This window comes from Electrona antarctica (assembly GCF_951216825.1).
Source record: "Electrona antarctica genome assembly, chromosome: 7".
NCBI classification, from domain to species: domain Eukaryota; kingdom Metazoa; phylum Chordata; class Actinopteri; order Myctophiformes; family Myctophidae; genus Electrona; species Electrona antarctica.
Window position 1 is genome coordinate 16,163,015 of NC_136812.1, and position 24,307 is coordinate 16,187,321.

At 45.6% G+C, this 24,307-nt stretch overlaps 1 protein-coding gene across 1 annotated transcript in view; it reads right to left on the reverse strand.

Moving 5' to 3' along the window:
- sema6bb (sema domain, transmembrane domain (TM), and cytoplasmic domain, (semaphorin) 6Bb) overlaps positions 1-24,307 on the reverse strand; it is a 196,013-nt gene that overhangs the window by 107,330 nt on the left and 64,376 nt on the right. Inside the window, exons 2-3 of the mRNA XM_079506728.1 lie at positions 10,360-10,486; positions 8,591-8,705 (exon numbers count right to left, since the gene is read on the reverse strand). Of these exons, the coding sequence (XP_079362854.1) occupies positions 8,591-8,705; positions 10,360-10,468 (224 nt within the window). The 5' untranslated portion in view covers positions 10,469-10,486. The remainder of the gene's footprint in view (positions 1-8,590; positions 8,706-10,359; positions 10,487-24,307) is intronic.

The following is a 24,307-nucleotide window of genomic DNA, read 5'->3' on the forward strand; positions in this document are numbered from 1 at the left end:
TGTGCACTAACAGAGTTAAATTAACACAGATGACTTTTTCTTTTTTACTCTTTTGAATAATTCAAGCTCCCCCCCCCAGTGTGTTCAGAAGATCCCCCCCAGTCTTAGTTAACCTCCCAGCGCAGGGAGTGTAGTGAAATCAACCACACTTTGCTCAGTGCTTCCCTACTTAACGGGTTGCAGGTCAAGGGAACTCCAAACAGTGGAGTGTTCCGGAGAGTGGAGGAGTGTGTTGTAATCCCGTCCATGCGGCTGGGGTCTGCTCTCAGAATTAACTTCATGAATACGGCAACAGGCCTTCTGGCTAAAGAGTGGCTGGCAGACAGCCGTGTTGCCTGTTGCTTGTTGCTGCGGAGGGCAGGAGATCATTGATGCTTGTTGTCTGCATGCCTTTCATGCTCTCTCTATCCTTCTCGCTCTCCACTGGCTGGAGAAAGTACTCGCAAGTTTTACTTAAGTAAGACTATCAATACCGCAATGTAGAGATACTATGTTACAAGTCTACTTTGCCTTTCGGCTTTTCCCTTCAGGGGTCGCCACAGTGAATCATCTGCCTCCATCTCACCCTGTCCTCTGCCTCCTCTTCTCTCACACCATAACTTCATGTCCTCTGTAACTACATACATAGATCTTCTCTTTGGTCTTCCTCTAGGCCTCCTGCCTGGCAGTTTCAACCTCAGCATCCTTCTACAGATATACTCACTATCCCTCCTCTGTACAAACCATCTCAGTCTGGCCTCTCTGGCTTTATCTCCAAAACATATTCTGACTTTTTTTAGATGCCTTTTGTGAGTGAGTGTCAGCGTTGGACAGAAATGGACACACATACACACCCACAATCCTTTAAGTGACTGTAGGTCTTTGGGAGGACAGGGTTGTGTGAGGTCGGTCGCCATCACAAAGAGTTATGAGCCGTTGTCACAGCAATTCACGGTGCTGCCTGCTCTGTGCACATCCTGCCACATAAACAACCTGGAGAGCTCTATGGCAAAACACACAGAGATACACACGCATGCACGCACGTGCGCACGCACGCCCGCACGCCCGCACGCACGCACGCACGCACGCACGCACGCACGCACGCACGCACGCACGCACGCACGCACGCACGCACGCACGCACGCACATATGTTGTGCGCAATTACACGCGCGTCCCCAATCAACCACTTTTTGTCTAAAACCTGTCCCAAATGTGGGCTACGATACAGTATGTCAGGAGCACGCACGGCAAAGCACTCTAGCAACACACACACACACACACACACACACACACACACACACACACACACACACACACACACACACACACACACACACACACACACACACACACACACACACACACACACACACACACACACACACACACACACACACACACACACACACACACACCTCCAAGTCCTTGCCAATACCAGACTCCAAAGAAAAGCCTCATCATCATTATTTCCTCCACTTGGCAACTCAAGTGACTGTGTAGTGATTTGGAGGTTTCAGAACACAAGCAGCTATCGAGCTGCAGACCACTAAAGCCTTCAAGGTTCTGCATGCCATATATTCTCTGCATTTAGGCCTTTATGTTGGAGAGCTGTGTGTCTCGTAGCTGTAGAGCGTCAGTATACGCAAGCAGCCTCGCTGAGCCCATAGAATTTGCCTGTGCAGAGCGAGAGAGAGCTGCAACAAATGGGCTGAAAATGAATCACTTTGCAATGGGGCCAATTACACAGTAAAATCCAGAGGACAATCTGCACTTCCGAGACCTGTTGAGGATCCATCTTTACATTCTCTCACAGTTCAATGAATACTCTGGGTTTGTGCCACATTGTAACCCTGACACTTCTTCTGACTGACGGAGCATGCGTGCATGTGTGCGTGGCGTGCGTGTGTGCATTCATGCACATACAGTTGGGTGCCACCGATATTGTCCCTTATCATTTGACCCATTTAGGCCTGACCTCAAAATTTAAAAAAAAATCCTTCTAAATCCTCCAGTTTTCTGAAATAAATATTTTCACGATTTTTCAAAAATAGCAGACCTACAAGCTTGTAGCGCGCCACTCGGTGGCGCACTATGAGCTTGTAGATCTGCTATTTTTCAATAGCTAAATTATAACATAATGTTTAAAACACCAAAAGGGGTTTTGCGCAGATCACGCAAACCTCAGCAAAAAGAAAAGGACAATATCGATGGCCTCCAACTGTACAGACAGTATCGTCTCTGTCGAGGTGGAAACCTCATACTGTATGTCCAAAACTGTTACTTTTCAGGATTCAAATTCAAAAGTAGCAAAAGCAGCAGATCTACAAGCCAGCTTTTGGATCTGCTACTTTTGATGCTTTTGTGTGACGCTATAGTATGATCAAGTAGGGCGTAAACTAAACGGAAAAAACACAAAAAGAAATACGGAGATAGATAGGAGGTTTCTGCTTGACAGCAACGGTTATAATGTTGTGAGCGTGCGTGCGTGCGCGTGTGACAGCGTCTCTATTTAATTGCTGAAGCGTCTGTGTGCTAGACCGTTTCCCAGTCAGTGTACGGCTGAACACCCAGTCGTGCTCTAATGTATTCTCACACCGCTGACTCATCTGCTACGACTGACTGTCTCTCTGTGCTCAGGCGGGAGAAAGTTGACCCCACCGTGACCCCCACCACATGAGCCGCATGACCTCTGAGCTCAGCGACTTGCGCACCGCGCAAAATGTCCGACCTGGCAGCAGTGTAAAGTAACTAAGTACTGTACTTGAGTACAATTTTGTATTTCCACATGTCTGTACTTTTACTTGTACTCCACTATATCTCAGAGGCAAATATTATACTTTTAATTATTTGAAAACTTTAGTTACTAGTTACTTTGTAGATTTTGATTATCATTTGGCCATTAAAATAGCCGGTCTACAAGCTATAACAATGTGCCACATTTCAAAATATTTGTATACATTTTATACATTTGAAAACATACACACAAGACATTCTGCATAATACTTTCGGAACTTTAAGTACATTTTGATAAAAATACTTTTGTACTTTTATTCAAGTAAATGTTCTATTCCGGACGTTTACGTGTAACAGAGTATTTCTACATTGCAGTATTGATACTTTAACTTAAAGGAGAATTCCACTCATTTTCAACATTTTACTATGTCATTAATATACCTTAGAGCTGTTTTTCCTAGAACTGTAATTATGAAAAAAACCATTAACATGGTGAAACACATCTTGATGACATCATCAAGATGTGTTTCACCCACCATGTTAATAATAAGATTATCTCTTATTATTTCCACACAACAGCTCTAAGATATATTAATGACATAGTAAAATGTTGAAAATGAGTGGAATGCCCCTTTAAGTAAAACATATGACTACAGTAAATTTTCCACCACTGCCTGTCAGCGAGTCGACACGACTTGACTTTGTAAAAAAAAAAGAAAACGTAACTCCTTTGCAAATCCGTTTGTGACTGCGAGACTACCCATTTGTACAAGTTAAATGAACACAGAGGCTTTTTCCTGTGGACACACACAGACGTTGAAATCCTCTTACGCATTATCACAATAATGGAACAATTAATCAACAGTTTGCTTCGGTCGTCTCTCCTAAGGGCAAAGACTTTGCAAGTGGTTTCTATTTGTAGGGATTAGCCCGCCGGGTCTCGCTGAGGGCCAGAGTCCTCCATATTCACAGCTGCTCATCTAGACGACACTGGAATATATAGTACTTTACACAGCAAGGTGCGTACTGCATACCCCCACCGGCCACGAGTCAAGTACACACTTGACTTTCCTTTACCGGGATGGACGGGGACAGAGGGACCGGGAGAGACAAGGGCAGACCGAGGGAGACAGGGAGAGATAAGCAACGACAGAGGGAGACCGAGGGAGAGACAAGGATGGAGGTAGCAGTACTCATCCAGGTGCTCAGGGCATGGATTTAGCAGTGCTTGCAGTCTGCGGAGCAGCTATGCTAATGGTGACAGGATTTGCGGATGAGCGAGGCGTCTTATCGCGCCCGGCTCTCTGCCGGAGCTTTTATTTAAGCTCACCTGCCTCCGCACCACTACTCTAGAGACTATATATGCCTTTTACTGTAGGTTGGCTGTCTCTGAGTCACTCTTTCTCTCTCTCCCTCCCAATCTCTCTTTCATTCTTTCTCTCATTCTCATCGGCTCTCACACACCCAAGCATGCACACGTGCACAGCACAGTGCCGTACACACAAATACACATACACATACACACAGAGTAACACAGAAACACACTCTCTGCACTTTCTTCACGCCCGGATCAGTTTCTAGCAGGAAAATCGCAAACAGCACTATTAGCCGACACCTATCAAGAAATATACAGTACATTCAGTACAGTAGGCTTTGGGATTCTCTCTCTCTCTCTCTCTCTCTCTCTCTCTCTCTTCCCACTCCCATCATGTCCTCTCTCTCCACTCTGACTGTCAGCCTAGATTTTCGTTATCGCCCGTTTGGCCGTGACATTCCGCTTACCTTTCCCCATTCACCAGAACTAGGTGGCTATAAATTGAAATGAGCTTTCTGTCAGACCGTTCCATGCTTTTGGTTATATTTTATAGCCAATCTACCGAACTGCACTAGTGGTAGCTGTCTGGTGGCAGGGTTTTATTATCAAGCCCTCTCTGTGCCTCTGTGTGTGTGTGTGTGTGTGTGTGTGTGTGTGTGTGTGTGTGTGTGTGTGTGTGTGTGTGTGTGTGTGTGTGTGTGTGTGTGTGTGTGTGTGTGTGTGCGCGTGTGTGTGTGTGTGTGTGTGTGTGTGTGTGTGTGTGTGTGTGTGTGTGTGTGTGTGTGTGTGTGTCTGTATGTATGCGCGGCGCGGGTGTGTTTGTGTGTTTGGACCAGCTCACTGCAGACAGAAAGGCTGGAGCCACACGACATGGTTTGATATATTTACTAGCTGGCCTCAGTGGAGAGGTTAGACCCATGCAGCTAGGGGCCATGGCCCTGGTCATTTCCTGGCCCAATATGAGGTCTCTTATTGGAAACCCCTTAAGTCAGGGAGATTCAGTGAGACTGCCGCCACGACAAATAACCAGCACCACATGTGCACGTGGAACTTCTCTCTGCTCCTAGCATGTTTGGAGCTAAGCTGATCCTCAGCCCACAGGCGGACAGTAATTCGTTTGGCTACATGTTTTGCGTTATAGCCCAGTCTATTTTGAGTAGCCAGTTATCCCCCCCCCCCCTCCGGTCGAATTAAACCTCCCCACTGCTGTTGCTGTTGCAGTTGCACCCTACCGGCTCACCTGCCAGGAGGCTAGAAGTCGCCTGCACCCACCTTTCCTTCCCTAAATACTGTATGTGTGGACTACTTTAAGCACCCTTCCTTGCAGGGATTGCCAACCATCGTCCCTTATTTGGAAACTACAAAACGTGTGTCTACCCAATCTACAAGCACATGTTTCACATTGCAACGTGTTGTGTGCTTGTACTGCTGTTTATGGCTAATGTTCAGGTGTTTGAGTGGTGCAGCCACTCCAATGCACAGCAATGTGTGTTCCTATGGTTAGGGTCCCTCTGTCTGTCTGTCTGTCTGTCTGTCTGTCTGTCTGTCTGTCTGTCTGTCTGTCTGTCTGTCTGCCTGCCTGCCTGCCTGCCTGCCTGCCTGTCTAGGGTACCAACATGTGACAAAGTGGCACTGTTGAGCTGTGCACAGATGCATGATGGGAAGCTGAGTTTTTAGCAGCCATTACTCTCTCTCTCACACCACACACACACACACACACACACACACACACACACACACACACACACACACACACACACACACACACACACACACACACACACACACACACACACACACCCACACACACACACACACACACACACACACACACACACACACACACACACACAGAGAGGCCAGGGCTTGTAGAGTACAGTACAGTAATACAGCACCACTCAGTTCAGACGGGTCTGTTTTTTTTTTACATGTTACATGTTTTTCAACATGAAAATGATTATGACTAATAATTGCGAAAGAAATATATACCGGTATATAGATTTATACAGTAAACATTTATCCCTTATTTTTCTGAACATCGCTCAAAGATCAAAAATGTATCCCAGGAGTGCAGCCCTGGCGAGGCTGAACCGAGACCTCCTGCCCACCCTGCCTACTATCCATCTGTGGTCAGTACATACAGTATACCAGCACTCCCTCCCACACAGATAGCACCAGGGCCAACCGCAAAGCACTGGGTGAGGGTCAGGGGTCTTCAATGTTTTCCAGGCCAAGGACCCCTCAGGCAGGGGCGCCACTATATACATATATGTAGTCTTTAAACTTGTGTTGGATATTAAAACGTTTGAGAAAGCCTTCCATGCAACTGGATTAGAGGCTCTGCGGGCTATATCTTGCGCCACCCCTTACCCTTATCCCTAAACTAATTTGCCATTTTTTACTATTTAAAAAAACCTTTTAACCTACTTGGAACAATACAAGTTGGAAATGCATGCCCCACCCAGTTATTATGTCTGTGTCCCTTTTATGCCCATATATGGTTGGTATAGTTCTTTATCAGGCATGCCCAAATGTGGAGTCTATGCAGATGTCAGAACACCATTGTGATGTCATAACAGGGCCAGCTCCATGTGGGAAGATCTAGGGGACCTGTCGAGAGCCTCTAGAGCGGTGCCCGTTGGGCACTGTCCTACTTGGAACGATGCAAGTTGGAAATTAATGCCCCACACATGTCTGTGTCCCTTTTATGCCCATATATGAAGTTCTTTGTCAGGCATGCCCAAACATGGAGTCTATGCAGACGTCAGAATGATGTCAGAACAGGCCAGCTCCATATGGACCCTGGGCAGGGCCCTGTCCAGATCCCGGGCAGAGGCCTCTCTGGGGCGGTTCTGGACAACCGTGGGTCCGACCGACTCGACACCGGGCACTGCACTCCCTGTGGTGGGGTGGAACGCGTGTGTTGAATTTAATATATTTTATAGCCAATCTACCGAACTGCACTAGTGGTAGCTGTCTGGTGGTGGGTTTTATTATCAAGCCCGCTCCGTGCCTCTGTGTGTGCGTGCACACAAATATTGGTATAGTACCTCTGGGGAACCCTTAGGGGTCCCGGATGCCAGGAGGATCATTGTCATGATTGCTGTTGGAGGTAAGTAAGGATTTTACAATGTGCACAATTCTTCAATAGTTTATTTTGCCTGGAAATTGCTAACATTATGCTTTTATATGCTTTTAAATATTTAGAACATTTGACGAATCCACAGAGTAGTCTTTTACATTGCCCTGATTGTAATGGGCACTATTTGTTTTGGGGCGGGATACAGTGAGGACACTATAACCTTGTGTTGTTTTTCTGCATAGTTGTACAGTAGGTGTATACTATTGTATACTGTAGGCCTATTTACAGTGCTTCTTACCGTTTTTCTTGCCTTAGTAATGATGTACGATCGTACTTTCCATACTAGTGTACCTGCAATTCTGTAACTCTTAACTGCTGTGCTGCCTCTGGGCGACTGAAATTCCCCTGCGGGATCAATAAAGGCACCTTTATCCGTCTATTCTAGGGAGCTAGTGTCCTCAGCGCTGATACCCAGAGACATTTATCCATCTATTCTAGGGAGCTAGTGTCCTCAGCGCTGATACTCAGAGACATTTATCCATCTATTCTAGGGAGCTAGTGTCCTCAGTGTTGATACTCAGAGACATTTATCCATCTATTCTAGGGAGCTAGTGTCCTCAGCGCTGATACTCAGAGACATTTATCCATCTATTCTAGGGAGCTAGTGTCCTCAGCGCTGATACCCAGAGACATTTATCCATCTATTCTAGGGAGCTAGTGTCCTCAGCGCTGATACTCAGAGACATTTATCCATCTATTCTAGGGAGCTAGTGTCCTCAGCGCTGATACTCAGAGACATTTATCCATCTATTCTAGGGAGCTAGTGTCCTCAGCGCTGATACTCAGAGACATTTATCCATCTATTCTAGGGAGCTAGTGTCCTCAGCGCTGATACCCAGAGACATTTATCCATCTATTCTAGGGAGCTAGTGTCCTCAGTGCTGATACTCAGAGACATTTATCCATCTATTCTAGGGAGCTAGTGTCCTCAGCGCTGATACTCAGAGACATTTGCTCAACTCATGTATAACGTAGCATTGCTAGTACCTACAGTACACCATGCAGTGTGATGATTCACTGGACGTTCGCACAGCTCCTTGCAGACTAGAGGGCCCAAGGCCAGCGGAGAATGTTGCCTGGCAACTAATGTAGTTCCATGAACAGCCACACAATAAGGACAGAAATGGTTGTACACTCAAGAAACAGGCTTGTGTGTATGTTCATATATATTAACACACACACACACACACACACACACACACACACACACACAGTGTGCGTGCGTGCGTGCGTGCGTGCGTGCGTGCGTGCGTGCGTGCGTGCGTGCGTGCGTGCGTGCGTGCGTGCGTGCGTGCGTGCGTGCGTGCGTGAGAGAGAGAGCAACGATCACATAGGAAATAGGTATGAGCCAGACAACAGACATATTCTATTTGTATTGATATTATTGTGCCCAGTTTATTATTGCCTTGATTTATATTACCTGGCCCCAATGTAGAGTGTCCGATTGACTTGTATGATCCTCTGAATGCGGAGGGGTTCCTGTCTCAGCCATGTTCGATGAGGTCGACCCAGAAACACTGGGTGCCTTCTGACCACTGCCAGAGAGAGAGAGAGACAGAGACAGAGACAGAGACAGAGACAGAGACAGAGACAGAGACAGAGACAGAGAGACAGACAGACAGACAGACAGACAGACAGACAGACAGACAGACAGACAGACAGACAGACAGACAGACAGACAGACGAATACAAATGGGTGAGAGTTTCATCTTCCTTTCATCATGCAGACTAGAGAGGCAGTCAACCGGCTGAGATATGGATGGAGAGAACAGAGAGAACAGAGAGACATACAGAGAGAGTGAGAGAGGGAGAGAGAGTGGCATACAAAGCAAGGGAGCGACAGAGAAAGACCACTAAATAGAATAAATAATATCAGCTGGATTGCTGCGGGACGCCTGATGAGATGTCTGTTGTAGACGTTGACGGACGTGAAGGAGTGAACTCTCTATACCTCTAGTATTCTTATCTTTTCTTTGTTCTGTCCATCACTTCTCCTCTTAGTCCTCTGAGTTATCGCTCACCGTTATCTAGCTGTTCTTGTAATTCTGACATTCTGCTCATTTATTGAATTCATTTCCATCCTTCCCCCTTACTTACTTACGTCTCTCTTTCCTTTCTCCCACCTTCCTCTCATCTTTCCCCCCTCCCTCCCTTAATTCCTCTCATATTTCCTTAATTTCTTCTTTCTCTCCTCTTTCCTTTCTTTCTCCCTCCGTCATTCCTCCATTCCCCCGCAACCTCTTCCCCACTTCTTCCCTTCTTTCCCTGATTCTATCCTCCTTCTGCTACCCCTCCGTAATTCCCCTTCTGCCTTCATCCACCTGCTTCCATCTTCACTCTTCTCAATGTCCCGTCTTTCCTTCCCCACTACCTCCTCTCTTTATCTGCCCACCCAGAGCAGTTTGCAGACTGCTACGTCTCCCCCTATACCTGCCATGATCCAAGGCAAAGTGAAGGCCTTTGAAGAGTCACGCTGTGTCCAGCGAAGCCTCGGTTTGCTTAAGAGCTCAGTGTCCTGGCAGAGCTGTGCACTCACAGCCTACCCTGCTGATATGTTGAGAAGGGTCCGTAATCAGCTGGGGATGCCATTGGTCAATATTATTGAGCTTGTGATCAATCGAGGTTCTGCTCTGCGCCGGAGGCTGCCAAGCTGATGTGCAGACTCAATGTCTGAGTGTCTGAGTGCGTGTGTGCGTGTGTGGCGTGCGTTGTGCGTGTGCGTGTGTGTGTGTGTGTGTGTGTGTGTACAGCACATTGGCCTCTGTGTGTGGGAACATGGCCAATGTCAGAGCACTGATCCAAGCAAGGCTCATTCCTGGCCGTGACTCCTGGTGACCCCTGACCTTGGTCTGTCTGACCTCTGCAGCCCACGCAACGACCCCCAAAGCACCCTGACCCCATTCTAACACCCTCGGCCTGACCTTCCTGTATCTCAATTATCACACCCTGTAGCGGATTGCTAGAGAGACCCAAACTGAGAGAAAGAGATAGAGAGACAAATAAAGAAACTGAGAAAGAGAATAAAGAAACTGAGAAAGAGAAACAGAGAGAGAGAAACAGAGAGAGAGAGAGACTGGGAAAGAGTGAGCGAAAGAAAGACAATCTAAGAAGGAGAGAGTATGAGGGAGGGAGTGATAAAGATATATAGTGTGGAGTGAGAGAAACATTTAGAAGGGAGAGAGAGAGTACCTTCAGTGGGGATGAAGTTGAGCGGCCCTGGCTCTTCAGGGAACGAACAACTGGCCAAATGGAGCAACCAGCACAGCAAGAAGAAAGGGGGAGGGGCTCCGGTCGCCATGGCAACAGAACGCAGGCTCTGCAGAGATGAAAAAACAAACAAAAACAAAAAAGGGGAACAGAAAGGAGAGGAGAGAGTGAGCACATTCAGTTAGATTAGGTCTAGAATGACAAGCAAATAAACAAACAAATAAACACACGCGTGTGCACGCACACACACACACACACACACACACGCACACACACACACACACACACACACACAGTCACACAGTCACACACACGCACACACGCACACGCACACGCACACGCACACGCACACACACACACACACACACACACACAGGGGCCCTGTGGGCAATTCTGTAGGTGTGGGTGGAAGAACGAGGCTCGATAACACTCCAGAGACGTTTGACATATTACAGTAGGTGCCGAAAGGGAGAGGCAATGAGAAAGGTTAAGGGAGAGAATGAACAATAGAGAGTGGAGTGGAGTGGCTGTTTACTTAAATTAAATGTTTTGCCGTCGTCAACACAAATCGCATCTTGGGCAGTCTGTGTGCTGCTAAACCACAGGTATATTTTTCAGCGCGGAGGAGCAATGGTGGATGTGATGCTCCTGAAAAATACAAACGATATGCAAATGAAGTCAGGCCATTCAATCCATCTAGGAAATAACAGCAGCATTTTGGATAAAGCACAGGGAATTGCTATTGACTTTACCCATAAGAACTGACAGTGCACATGCCAGACAGATTGCTATGCTAAATGCTAGAACTGTGATGTGTTTTTCGGAGTGTAACCAATCACCGAGCACTTCCTCTCAACTTCGCCTCGCCAGTGATTATCCGTTGCTTCTCCCGCTAACAGCCAAGCGTGGAGGTATAATTTATATCCTCCAGAAATATGACAAACATAATTTATAAGCACTCGTCGTCACCCCTCTGCCTTGATTCCCTTTTAAATTAATAGTGAATGCAGTATAGGGTAATTTTCTTCAAAAAGCAAGTGGGGCATGCCTTCAATCTTTTCCACTGCAAACAGAAATTAATCACCGTAGCGGTGGTTTTGTAACCCGTGTGCAATTGCAACTTGTCATATTTGAATACCCAATGTTGGATTTCGTCATGCAAAATAAAAGAAGGGAGCTATTTCCCTGTGGTTACGGATGCACTGCATGGCACAATGCAAATGCCACACACTTCCATGCTCTGTACACCACCGGATTTACACAGTCAAATTTAAAGCTGCACTATGTAACTTTCCTCTTCTACCCCGGATTTGAACCTGGTTTCCTGCAAGTGCTGACATTGTTTTCCATTGAGCTAATAGAGCCGGCCTGCTTGCTCAGGGGATGAATTGAATCCTGACCATCAGGTTAAAATTCGTGTTAGATCCTGTGTCTAGGTGAGACATGACCTTTGACCCCATAAATGTCGCAATAGAAGAACAGGGAGACAAAATACAAGCAATTTATATTTTATTTAATTTGAACTGGGTATTTAGTTTTCTTCAGTTCCCAGACTTCCCACAGATAAATATTGTGAAAATAGCAGATCTACAAGCTCACACGCTTTGAGCTTGTAGATCGGCCAGCCACTTTGTTATATTATTTGACAATTTTGCCAATGTTTGACCACTTTTATAGTTACCTATAATGTGTTGATTTCTTTTGATGCAGTAATGGTAGTTTTTTTAATTTAATTTCAGTTTCCTTTTTTTAAAGATATTAAAAAGGTCTCAAGAGTCCATAAATTGTCCCTTTACTGTCATCTGGGGCTGGGGCTGGGGACCCCCCAAAATCACTTTACTGTCACCTGGGGCTGGGGACCCCCCAAAATCACTTTACTGTCACCTGGGGCTGGGGCTGGGGACCCCCCAATATCACTTTACTGTCATCTGGGGCTGGGGCTGGGGACCCCCCAATATCACTTTACTGTCATCTGGGGCTGGGGAGCCTCCAAAATCACTTTACTGTCACCTGGGGCTGGGGACCCCCCAATATCACTTTACTGTCATCTGGGGCTGGAGACCCCCCAATATCACTTTACTGTCATCTGGGGCTGGGGACCCCCAAAATCACTTTACTGTCATCTGGGGCTGGAGACCCCCCAAAATCACTTTACTGTCATCTGGGGCTGGAGACCCCCCAAAATCACTTTACTGTCATCTGGGACTGGAGACCCCCCAAAATCACTTTACTGTCATCTGGGGCTGTGGACCCCCCAAAATCACTTTACTGTCATCTGGGGCTGGGGACCCCCCAAAATCACTTTACTGTCATCTGGGACTGGAGACCCCCCAAAATCACTTTACTGTCATCTGGGGCTGGAGACCCCCCAAAATCACTTTACTGTCATCTGGGGCTGGAGACCCCCCAAAATCACTTTACTGTCATCTGGGGCTGGAGACCCCCCAAAATCACTTTACTGTCATCTGGGGCTGGAGACCCCCCAAAATCACTTTACTGTCATCTGGGGCTGGAGACCCCCCAAAATCACTTTACTGTCATCTGGGGCTGGAGACCCCCCAAAATCACTTTACTGTCATCTGGGGCTGGAGACCCCCCAAAATCACTTTACTGTCATCTGGGGCTGGAGACCCCCCAAAATCACTTTACTGTCATCTGGGGCTGGAGACCCCCCAAAATCACTTTACTGTCATCTGGGGCTGGGGACCCCCCAAAATCATGGGGACCCCCCAAAATCACTTTACTGTCATCTGGGGCTGGGGACCCCCCAAAATCATGGGGTGGTCCCGACCCACGGGTTAAGAACCACTGCTCTACCATACAAATTTGACAAAATGTCATTGTATTCATTGGAAAGAGTTACATAGTGAGTCTTTAACTGCAGTGTGTTCCTCAGGCTCTGTTTGTGTCTCACACTATGCACATACATCTTTCTCTCTGTCTCTTGTTATGTCCCATTCTCTCTCTCTCCCTGAAGTAAGCGTTATGTCCCATTCTCTCTCTCTCCCTGAAGTAAGCGTTATGTCCCATTCTCTCTCTCTCCCTGAAGTAAGCACCGTGGCTACAAACAGCTATTGTGAAGCCCCATCTGTTTAATGGAGCCATGATGGGCACACGGCCTTATCAGGACACATTATCTTTATGGGACATTTCTCAAATTCCCCCCTCGTTGACGTCAGAGTAACTGCTTGACACCCAAACCGCACATTTACAGGAGGTGGAGAGGAGAGGGAAGAAAGGAGGTCAGGGGGCCGAGGAAGATGGAGCGAGAGATGAGAGAAGAATAATGAGATGAATGGTGGGGGAGCCGAGAGAGAGAGAGAGAGAGAGAGAGAGAGAGAGAGAGAGAGAGAGAGAGACTCAGAAAGAAGATGAGAAGTCAATAAGTCAGTATATCCAACCAGAGATTCTATTGTTTCTGCTATTAATAATGTATGAATAAATGTCAGGCACGAGGCATTCGATTAGCATAATTAGAAACCGAGGGCTATAGGATTTCATGGGACAGTGCCAGTGGAATAAGTAGATACAAAAGTGAAGAGAGCAGACTGTACTGTATGTGTGCGTGTGCTGTGTGCTGTGTGTGTGTGTGTGTGTGTGTGTGTGGTTGCACACGCGCACATGCGCATCTTAGTGTGTATATTATGCACTACTGTTTCCAAGCCAAAGTGTCTCTATAATGATGACAAATGGCTACATTGTAGACCATTCAGTGAACAAGGCTTGACGTATAATGTTATCACTGACAACAGTACAGTGTTATATACTCTGCCATTTGCTGTTTATCATAATGTGAGCACTAGAAGGTCTACACTTCTGTATCATAATGGCAATGGATGTCACTAATGTCATATTAAAGGTGACTTTAACTACTTTAAGTGTATGCAGCCTAATACTGAGTAGCAGCGTTGCACATAATGTCTCTGATAAACATAATGTATGCACGGGGGGAGAGATAAGCCTTTTCGCCCGGCATGTGTCCACCTAAGCATTTTGTCCCAGCTGAAAATTCAAGGCACTCTCCTAAAGATGCTTCCAAGCAGCCAGAGTTGGAAATAGATGTTGAAAATATTAGAAGAAAATGTAGTTATTAGTCAAACATCTTTGACTAATAAAGTATTCACTCAATCAATCAAAATACACCTGCAAAGTAGATGCTCGGCGCCTCATCAAGATGCTGTTTTATTTTCTTTCTCCCATTGAAAGCATGTACTCAAGGGAAAGAAAACACCTTTGTGGACACAGCCCCTGCCATTACCATTACTCAGTAATGGTAATGGCAGGGGCTGTGTCCACAATACTCTATTGAGTGATGCCATTGAGGACAGTGGACTAGACAGACAAATGCTGTCAAATATCCATCCGTGATTAGATTATGTTGTGTACCGTTGTTGTCGGACAGAAACCTCTTATCTCCATAATGTTACGTTTTATTGTTTTTTCGTGAATTAACGTCCTATACTTGTTCATGCTACGTCTACGGCGTCACACAAAAGCATCAAAAGTAGCAGATCTTACAAGCTCTAAACACGTTTTTACCTTATCTGCTACTTTTGACACTGAACCCCAAATTGCTCCCGATGTGCTGGTTGGTACCTTGCATGGCTTCCGCCGCCATCGGTGTATGAATGTGTGTGTGAATGGGTGAATGTAATGCACAATCTATGTAAAGCGCCTTGGATAAAGGCGCTATATAAATGCACCATTTACTTTTGCTATTTTTTAAATTGAATCAAATGGACAACATGAGGTTTCCACCCGACAGAGACGATATTCACTGCATCTGCATTAACGTCCAATCAATGCCAACTACCTTCAGTGTTGTTGATTACCAGAGCAGCAGTCATCATATCCGCGCCACGTCCACCCTGGCGATGTTTACACAGACCTGCTCATTTGTCAATTTCCACGGCGCCAGATTGATTTTATCATGAGTGTTTAGGCAGGTAATTTCCTAAGCAAAGTCATTAAGAGGTTATTTAGCTGCTGAAATCAGGACATGTGTGCTGGGAGGGTTGGGGAGTAACCCCTACCAACTCGGTAAGCATATGGCCCTGTTGCTTTGTTCGAACGTCACTGTAATTTGCAAAAAATAAATAAAACACTTTTTCTCTAGTTGGAAAACGGATGGCATTTGTTGTACAACACAACCTTTTCGACAGAGTCTAAATGGGCCTCTCGGTGGCAAATTGCCTCGGACGATCGATGACGTGCAGCGTCGTCTTTAGACACTAATTAAGATGTGGAGAGAAGAGAGGAGAAGGGCTGGGTGGTGATGAAAGGGGGATTGTGTGGAATTCTCGCCATGTTGAATCAACGACCGCCACAAAAAAAGGGAATGACCCTGTCCTGCTGCAGGCTGTATGCTTAGCATGCAAATGGATAGTTTAATATGCTCTGAAATTCCTAATGTCTTTATCGCTCGTTATGGTTACTATGTCTCTCTCTCTCTCTCTCTCTATGAGCCCCCCCCCCTTTCCAGTCTCTGTATCTTTTGCTTTCATCCTTTCTTTTTTGGTTTTTCTCCCATTTTTTTTCTCACTCCCCCCCTTCTCTCTCTCCCTCTCTGTCAGCCCTTCCTGTGTGATGTGTGATTGTGAAAGTACTTCTTACACACAAGTAAGATACTGTACTTGCACGTGCACACGCACGCACGCACGCACGCACGCACGCACGCACGCACGCACACAAAGAAAAAAAAAGAAAAAACATTGGACTAGTGGTTGAAAGATTATGCATGTCCTAGATAAAGAGAAACAATTGTAATGAAATAGAGCAGCTTTAATGGGGCCACTGTGCCGGACGGGCTATTTGGGATTAAATTATTAAACGAAGGATTTTAAAGTATTATGCAGAGGTATGAATATTGGTAGAACGTCTATGGCACACAAGCTACAGTAGCAATAACCTCTCCTCGTTTAGTCTTTTTTTCCTCTTCGTGTTGGTGACCCTACTGTAATAAGAACAAATCCCTACAGAGGAGGAATCAATGTCCAACTTGGACATTTTCCACGCAAATCCCTTTTATCGTTGTTGGTGCAGAAATGGACTGTAATTTTTTTTCCACAGTGAAAAGCAACAGTAACTTCCTCTCGACATGCATTTGTGCGTGTCGAGAGAGGTATAATACCCGGACATGGAACACTGGCGCACGGCTCGTTGAAATTCCGTTCCGCGATTAATGGTTGCACAGATTGTTACTTGATTACGTACGTTCTAGGCCTGCAATTGGTTTTTGAATATTTTCCTAAATCAATCTTGTGCCAGTGTTTACTTTTGTGGGCCATGGTTGTGTAATGCCGCTGCGTTCCGTGCTAGTGGTAAATGTTTATACCTTTAGACATAACAGGCCTGTGTGGAAAATGAGATCAACTCTTTTGTCTCGTTGAGCTACTCTCATCCATAAGATATTAAGGAGGAGGAGAATCAACAAGATACTGGCGGGTTTGGTGCTCCACTGACCGCTAAGAGAGAGAGAGACACGTAAAGTCTGCTCAAACTGTTAAAAAGTTTGAGTGCCCCAGTGGGCGATTGATTAGTGCACAGACCATATGTTGCAATGTCTACAGTTAGATTCCAGACGGAGCCATGTGTACTGTGCACTCTCGATACCAATAACCTGAGGCCGATTCTACTTAATGCCTTCTAAATCAGTAGTTCACACACGTTTTCGTGCCAAAGACCCCCACATCGATATATATATTTGTCTGCGGACCCTCATCTTTGTGCCAGAAGAGAACATTTTTCAAATATTCTTTGAAATAGTTTTACTAACCTTTTGAAAAATAACTAATTTCCACTAACAATGGCACATCTCTGAGTCATATCTCGAAGGCGACATTTAGAAGCCTTGAATCACTTCAGGTACAGTATATGCGAGGCGAGCCCATAACACAGCACCAGTCTATGGGAAAAGGGTATTTGAAAGAGGGTTTTATGATTGCTCCATTTTCTTTATGTGGACTAAGAGACATGCGGTGGATCTCCCGGAGAGCAGCCCTAATTGTCATAATAAGAGAGAGAAGAAGCGAGCCCTGCTTTATGGGATGTGTGGAATCAATGGCGGGCGATGGTTCTGCGCAGATTGCTGTCAGCGAGCAATAACGGGAGACACTGACTGCACCCGGCAGGAACGAGAGAGGAAATGAGAGAAAGATGATAAAACATTATATGAGCAGAATGGAGGATTTAATGCAGTGATGGAAAAGGAATGCTGGAATGAAAAAAAATGAATTTTATAGAGGAAAGAAAGAGAGCAAGGGAGGATAGAGGAAAAAAACCAAAGGAACAAGAATGCACTACGGGGATTGAAGGGAACCAGGGAGCCGGGGAGGTGGAAGAGAGACAACTGAAGCATTTAAACAGAGTGGGACAGAGTCACACTGGGTATGTGGAGAGTGAAGCCAAGGAATGTATGGAATGCTTCCAAAGAGTGAGAAAGAGAGAGAAAGCCAGAGAGAGCGGAAGAGGAGTGAGCCAAGAGTGGGAGACTGGCCACCTTAAATCTGTTTCACTGACCCATTTAGACTAGCCCTCAAGTCTTACACATACAGTACATATACATACTGTACGTCTCTCTTTCACGCACACACACACACACACACACACACACACACACACACACACACACACACACACACACACACACACACACACACACACACACACACACACACAGACACAGTCATACTGTATTACTGTAGCCATCCCCTGGATACTGTGTCTGCCAGTTAAAATCTCAGCCAAACCACGGTTTGTTCTCTCTCTCTGTCAGGCCTAATGTAAAAAAGGTTGTAGGAATTCCCTTTTACTTGAGTGAAAGGGAGTAATGATTTTGTTCTGTTGCTCAGGACCTCTTCTGACATGTCTGTTTACACGTCACTGCTGAAGCCTCGACAACATTCCAGACATCCACAGAGAGAGAAACGGGGCTTTCATAATCGTAACTGTGCCTTGGCAACACATGACAAATGTCATGCCAATAAGGCCTATTGAATTTAATTTAATTTAAATGTGTGAGAGAGAGAGAGAGAGAGAGAGAGAGAGAGAGAGAGAGAGAGAGAGAGAGAGAGAGAGAGAGAGAGAGAGAGAGAGAGAGAGAGAGAGAGAGAGAGAGAGAGAGAGAGAGAGAGAGAGAGAGAGAGAGAGAGAGAGAGAGAGAGGGAGAGAGAGGGAGAGAGAGAGAGAGAGTGGGGACAGAGAGGGAGAGAGAGTGGGGCAGAGAGGGAGAGAGAGAGTGGGGCAGAGAGAGAGAGAGAGAGAGAGAGAGAGGGGACAGAGAGGGAGAGAGAGAGAGGGGCAGAGAGGGAGAGAGAGAGAGAGAGAGAGAGAGAGAGAGAGAGAGGAGAGAGAGAGAGAGGGGCAGAGAGGGAGAGAGAGAGAGGGTGTATACTGCAATGAGAGACCTTTTCACATGGGACACCGAATTTCCCATGCACTTAAAAACAGCACAGATGTATATACTGGGAATTAGATGGAATTAGATGTTCCATGGAAAGCACAGCAAACCCTTCAACACAATTAATCCTTTATTAAATCTGTGTAAGAAAAGAACATCATCTCTCAGCCTCAGACATCGATTATCACTTTCGCACTGTGGATGGCTCTGTGTCTAATGGATATATCATTTTCAGGGAACTTGAAGGTTATCACTGGAATAAGATCATCTTGGGAGTATTTCTCACGGCGGCAAGGAGAGCTCCCATTACTGGTGAGATGTAGGTGAACTACAGAGCAGCATATGACAGCGCGGCAATGTAATACCTGTAACAGCTTATATGGTTGATGACTGGAGGATCTTGGAATGGAACATTGCTGGAGCTCTCCCAAGACTTGTGTCGCTGTCATTAACCTCGGCAAAAGTCCTCAAAATTACAACAGACAAGATGCTGAGAGAGGATAAGAGGAGGAGTGAGAAGCCAATGATTGTCTGACATGATATCTGGATGATTCCACAGGTTAATTATGAGTCTCCATTCCTGGGAGGAGACGCTGGGTTGACATGTTGAGAGAGAGCGCGCCATAATCTCATATTCCACTCAGCTGCAAAGTCTCCTCATACTCCTACTTCTCCTCTCTTTCCTTACATCTCCAGCTCTGCATCCCTCCCTCCGGGAGCCACAGAGGTCATGTGAGAGAGGCAGTGTCCAACATTTCTAGTGCACTCTCTTTCAATACCACAGTGCATCGTGAAAAGTAGGCTAGAACCAATGGTCACTACAGCAAATCCTACGTATATCATCATATCATCTACAGTATATCATTAAAAAATGCTGACATTGATATGGCATTGTATGACAGTAATAACGTATTAACACCTTGAGGGCCCGGGCCTATTTAATCCATTAATAAAATGTGCCCATCGTTTATAGCGCCCGGACCACTTTTACCGACGGACCGGATGTTGTTGTGAATGTGTGTGTAGCAGCTAACAATAACCACACCACTCTAGAGTCGATCGACACCAACGTGAGGTAAGAATAAATCTAGGGCCGTCAAACACAGGATCTTTTTTTCATAATTAGACGGGATGATTTAGATTTTAGATGAATGTTTTAAGATTTTCGTGTCGTCAGCTAAACAGGCAGGGAACATTTTCGATGACGTGTCACTGTTGTGCAACACCGAGGATTGTGCAACAAGCGCCTCTAGGCTGTAGAACGATGCGATCAGTTTTCATAGCACTAATTTGACGGAGATGAACCAATCTCGGGCAAATGACCGTGCACTTGAACTTGACGGTGATCTCCGTCCTGCGCCTCCAAGGTGTTAACTGTGACTGCGTATTAACCACATGAACCCTAGCGTCCCTATTCTGACTGGGATATGTTAATATGCGAACATTCGGCTAAAATGGCAGTTCTACTGTACTAGCACACAATGCCAGCACTTTGTGAGCTTCTAGATCGGCTATAAGAGATTTGGGGCTCCATTTTCGTCACCGCTAAACCCCTTATCCCTAAACTTCTTTGCCTTTTTTTACTATTTAAAAAAAAAAAAATTAATAGTTCAAATGGCCAGTCTATAAGCTCACAACGTGTCAATGTAGATTGGCTAGTTGAACTATTCAAAAATGTTTTTCAAAATAGAAAAAATCACACCCGTGTGAACTGAGTGGTGCAAGGTCTTATATAGTCTGATCAGCTATGTCAGTGACGTCACACACTAACCATAGCAACCATGCTAGTTTTTTTGGTACGAACACGGGTACACGGGTACAAAGCCAGTCGTTGGAGTGGTTTGCACCACTCAAAAAAGGCAAAGAAGTTTAGGGATAAGGGGTTTAGCGGTAACGAAAATGGAGCCCTTGGTGTACAGAGGGAAAAGTTAGGTTTTTTTACCACATTCAGCACAAAATAATCATGCGAGCATGCTGTCTCTCTTAGACAAAGATATTTAACAGGATGGTAGTTTGAGCCTTTGGGAATCCAGTCAACTAAGTATAGGGTTTAAGTGGTTAAGTGGTTAATTTCTCAGATGAGCTCACTATGTATACAGTACAGTATAGACCCCTACAGACAACTCCCCATGTAGGGAGTAGGGAGTAGTAAAGGAGTGAGAGAGAGAGACAGCCAGACAGAGAGGCACGTGGGAGGGAGGGAGAGAGGGAGGAACATGGAGCCACATCACAACAGCAAAGATATAGCCGTGACCCTTTGCCCCTACAACCAGTTCACAGCCATCATTAGCAGGTCAGGGTTCAGCGACTGGTCTCATAAATCACACGGCAACGAACCATGGAGGAATAACCGTGCTCCACTGTCGTTAAAAAAAATAAAACACAACAAGAAGACAGACCGGGAGTCTAGAACAGGGGAGAGTAACAACGACACACACAAGGCCATCTTCTCCAACATGGTTATAAATAATAGAAACAAAAACCTGCCCTAATGGCACTGAGAGGGCTTTGCTGCGTGACAGGGGCCCCTCCTGATGTGATTATTGCCCTAAAATCCCCTTAAGGCTATGCATTATCTTGCATAAATACACAAGAGGGTAACCCTAGAGCTCAACTTGTTCCCTCCCAGACAACATTTGCCCTCGTCGCCCATTAATCAGGAGCAGCCAGAGGATGGATTTATTGTAATGACCACAAAAAAGTGACTTTTGTTTCTGCGCCGTCAAGAAACCGGGACGGAGAGAGAAAGAGGGAATAGAGGAGAAGGGGCTAATAGGGTTTGCGAGAAGGCGGTTTGAATCTGAGCTGTCGAGCCAAGTTGTTTCTTCAATTGGTTTCTGAGCAGAGAGGTGGCTGTCAGGAGGAGAGAGGGATAGAGGGAAGAGGGGGTGGCAGACGAGGGTCTGTATACTATACATTTTTGAGGGGCGCTAGCCCCTCCAACGTTTGGCTTTCGGAATGATGTCATATGGCAGCCAAGTCTATGGACTTTTAATGTTTATTTAGAGCACTAAACGTGACGTCATGTGGCAGCCAAGTCTATGGACTTTGTTTACAGCACTTTAAACAAACATTACCAGGCGGTCCTCATTTCACTCTAGTGTGATTTTCGGTTTAAGAATGAGAAGTCAGTATGCGAATGGTGTTTTCTTGCTCTTCCTTGCTCTGTCTTCGTCACACAGAAGCATGCCTCCAACATCAAGATGCACACAATAACACACTTGACTATATATGTCGTAGTAAGATTGGATAACCAGTCAAATTGAAAAAGGTGCCTGAATGTGACTTAATTGAGCCACGAGAAGGCACCGCCAAGCGAGCTTAGGCGAGCGAGCTTAGGCGAGCGAGTCACCGTGCCGAGAGCTGCGAAGTCACCTTCAGTCGACTCAGCGCCGTCGGAGTTACGTAACGATAGGGACAGAATCGTACGTGACAGGTGAACCCGAAGAAAACGAGCACTCCTTTATATGTGTGTGTGTGTGTGTGTGTGTGTGTGTGTGTGTGTGTGTGTGTGTGTGTGTGTGTGTGTGTGTTAATAACAGTACAAAGCTGTTGGCAACATACAGTAGCTGTAAGAACCACTTATGCATACAGAATTGTTCGCCCCATGGGGAAAGGGGGAGGTGGTCCAATAATGGTTGTTGTAAAAAACAAAAAACAAAGCTGTTTCCCGGTCCTCTGAGATGGCATGAATAATTTCCTGAGGAAATCACCTTGGCGAGTGTCCTGCTGTGTAAACAGTCCTGCTGTGAACAGTATCTAAAAGAAATGGTCTCAGTCCAGACAGAGATACACAGAACACGGCAGCAACATTTGTGAACTGTTGTGATAAAAGAAGGTTAGCCAATGGAATACAACCACCCCAAGGACTAATAACTGTACCAAGTAGACCACTAGACCTACTGCTTATGTAAACAGAGCTGCTACCTTAGTTTAAACACATCTGAGGCTTTTTTGTATACTATTTAAATAGTCTAAAGAAAAAAAGCTGCCATTTGTCCCAAAGTGACTGCAAAAGATTGCTGCTACTTGTTTCAAAAAAGCTTTATACCCTGTTATAACATGTATAAATGGTAAATGGTGCATTTATATAGCGCCTTTTATCCAAGGCGCTTTAAAGGCGCATGTAAAGGCACATGTAAAGGCGCTTTACATGTGCATTACATTCACCCATTCACACACACATTCATACACCGATGGCAGCGGAAACAATGCAAGGCACCAACTAGCACATCGGGAGCAATTAGGGGTTCAGTGTCTTGCTCAAGGACACTTCGACAGTAACTCTGGGGGAGCCCGGGTTCGAACTGGCAACCTTGCGGTTCCCATCCAGGCACTCTACCCCTGAGCCACCGCCGCCCCAATGACACAATGTGACATAGCTCTGTTTACACAATGCTGTACCCCTCCAACTGTATATACTTTCCCCATGTTTTACTGTATTTATTATATTCTGACACTTGCTTTGGCAATGTAAACATATTTTATCATGCCAATAAAACTCCTTTGAATTGAATTGTAAGTTCTCTCTCTCTCTCACACACACACACACACACACACACACACACACACACACACACACACACACACACACACACACACACACACACACACACACACACACACACACACAGCATATAATAGCATCCTTAAGACGTTGGCACTTTACCACCTTGGTAAGGAATGTCTCTTCCAGGCTGTTGTCCTGGATACTGTGTCTGGTCTGCTAGTTAAAATCAAATGCCATGGCTTATTATATTTTGACACTTGAATGAAAACATATTTTATCATGCCAATAAAACTCCTTTCAATTGAATTCAAAGGAGTCTCTCACACACACACACACACACACACACACACACACACACACACACACACACACACACACACACACACACACACACACACACACACACACACACACACACACACACACACACACACACACACACACACACACACACACACACACACACACACACACACACACACACACACACACACACACACACACACACACACACACACACACACACACACACACTGCGTGGCAGCGGTGGCCGAACGGATAGCGGAGCGGTCTTGATACCGGAAGGTCGCCAGTTCGAATCAGCGGTCCGACACGTTAAAATTACCACCGCTGAAGTGCCCTTGAACAAGGCATTGAACCACTACGATGAAATGTGTTCTATGAGCAGGGCCTGGCTGGAAACAAGTTCTTAGCCCAGATACCCTGGGTAAATATAGTAATCATTTCATTTCATTTCATTACACACACACACACACAGAGCATATAATAGCATCCTTAAGACGTTGGCACTTTACCACCTTGGTAAGGAATGTCTCTTCCAGGCTGTGGTCCTGGATACTGTGTCTGGTCTGCTAGTTAAAATCAAATGCCATGGCTTGTCCTTTCTTCTCTCTTTCTCTCTCTCTTTGTCCGACCTAATGTAAAAATATTGAAGGAATTGCCTTTTAGTCAGGCAAAACACAGACACAGTTGTATTCTTTATGCTCAGGAGTTAGACACAA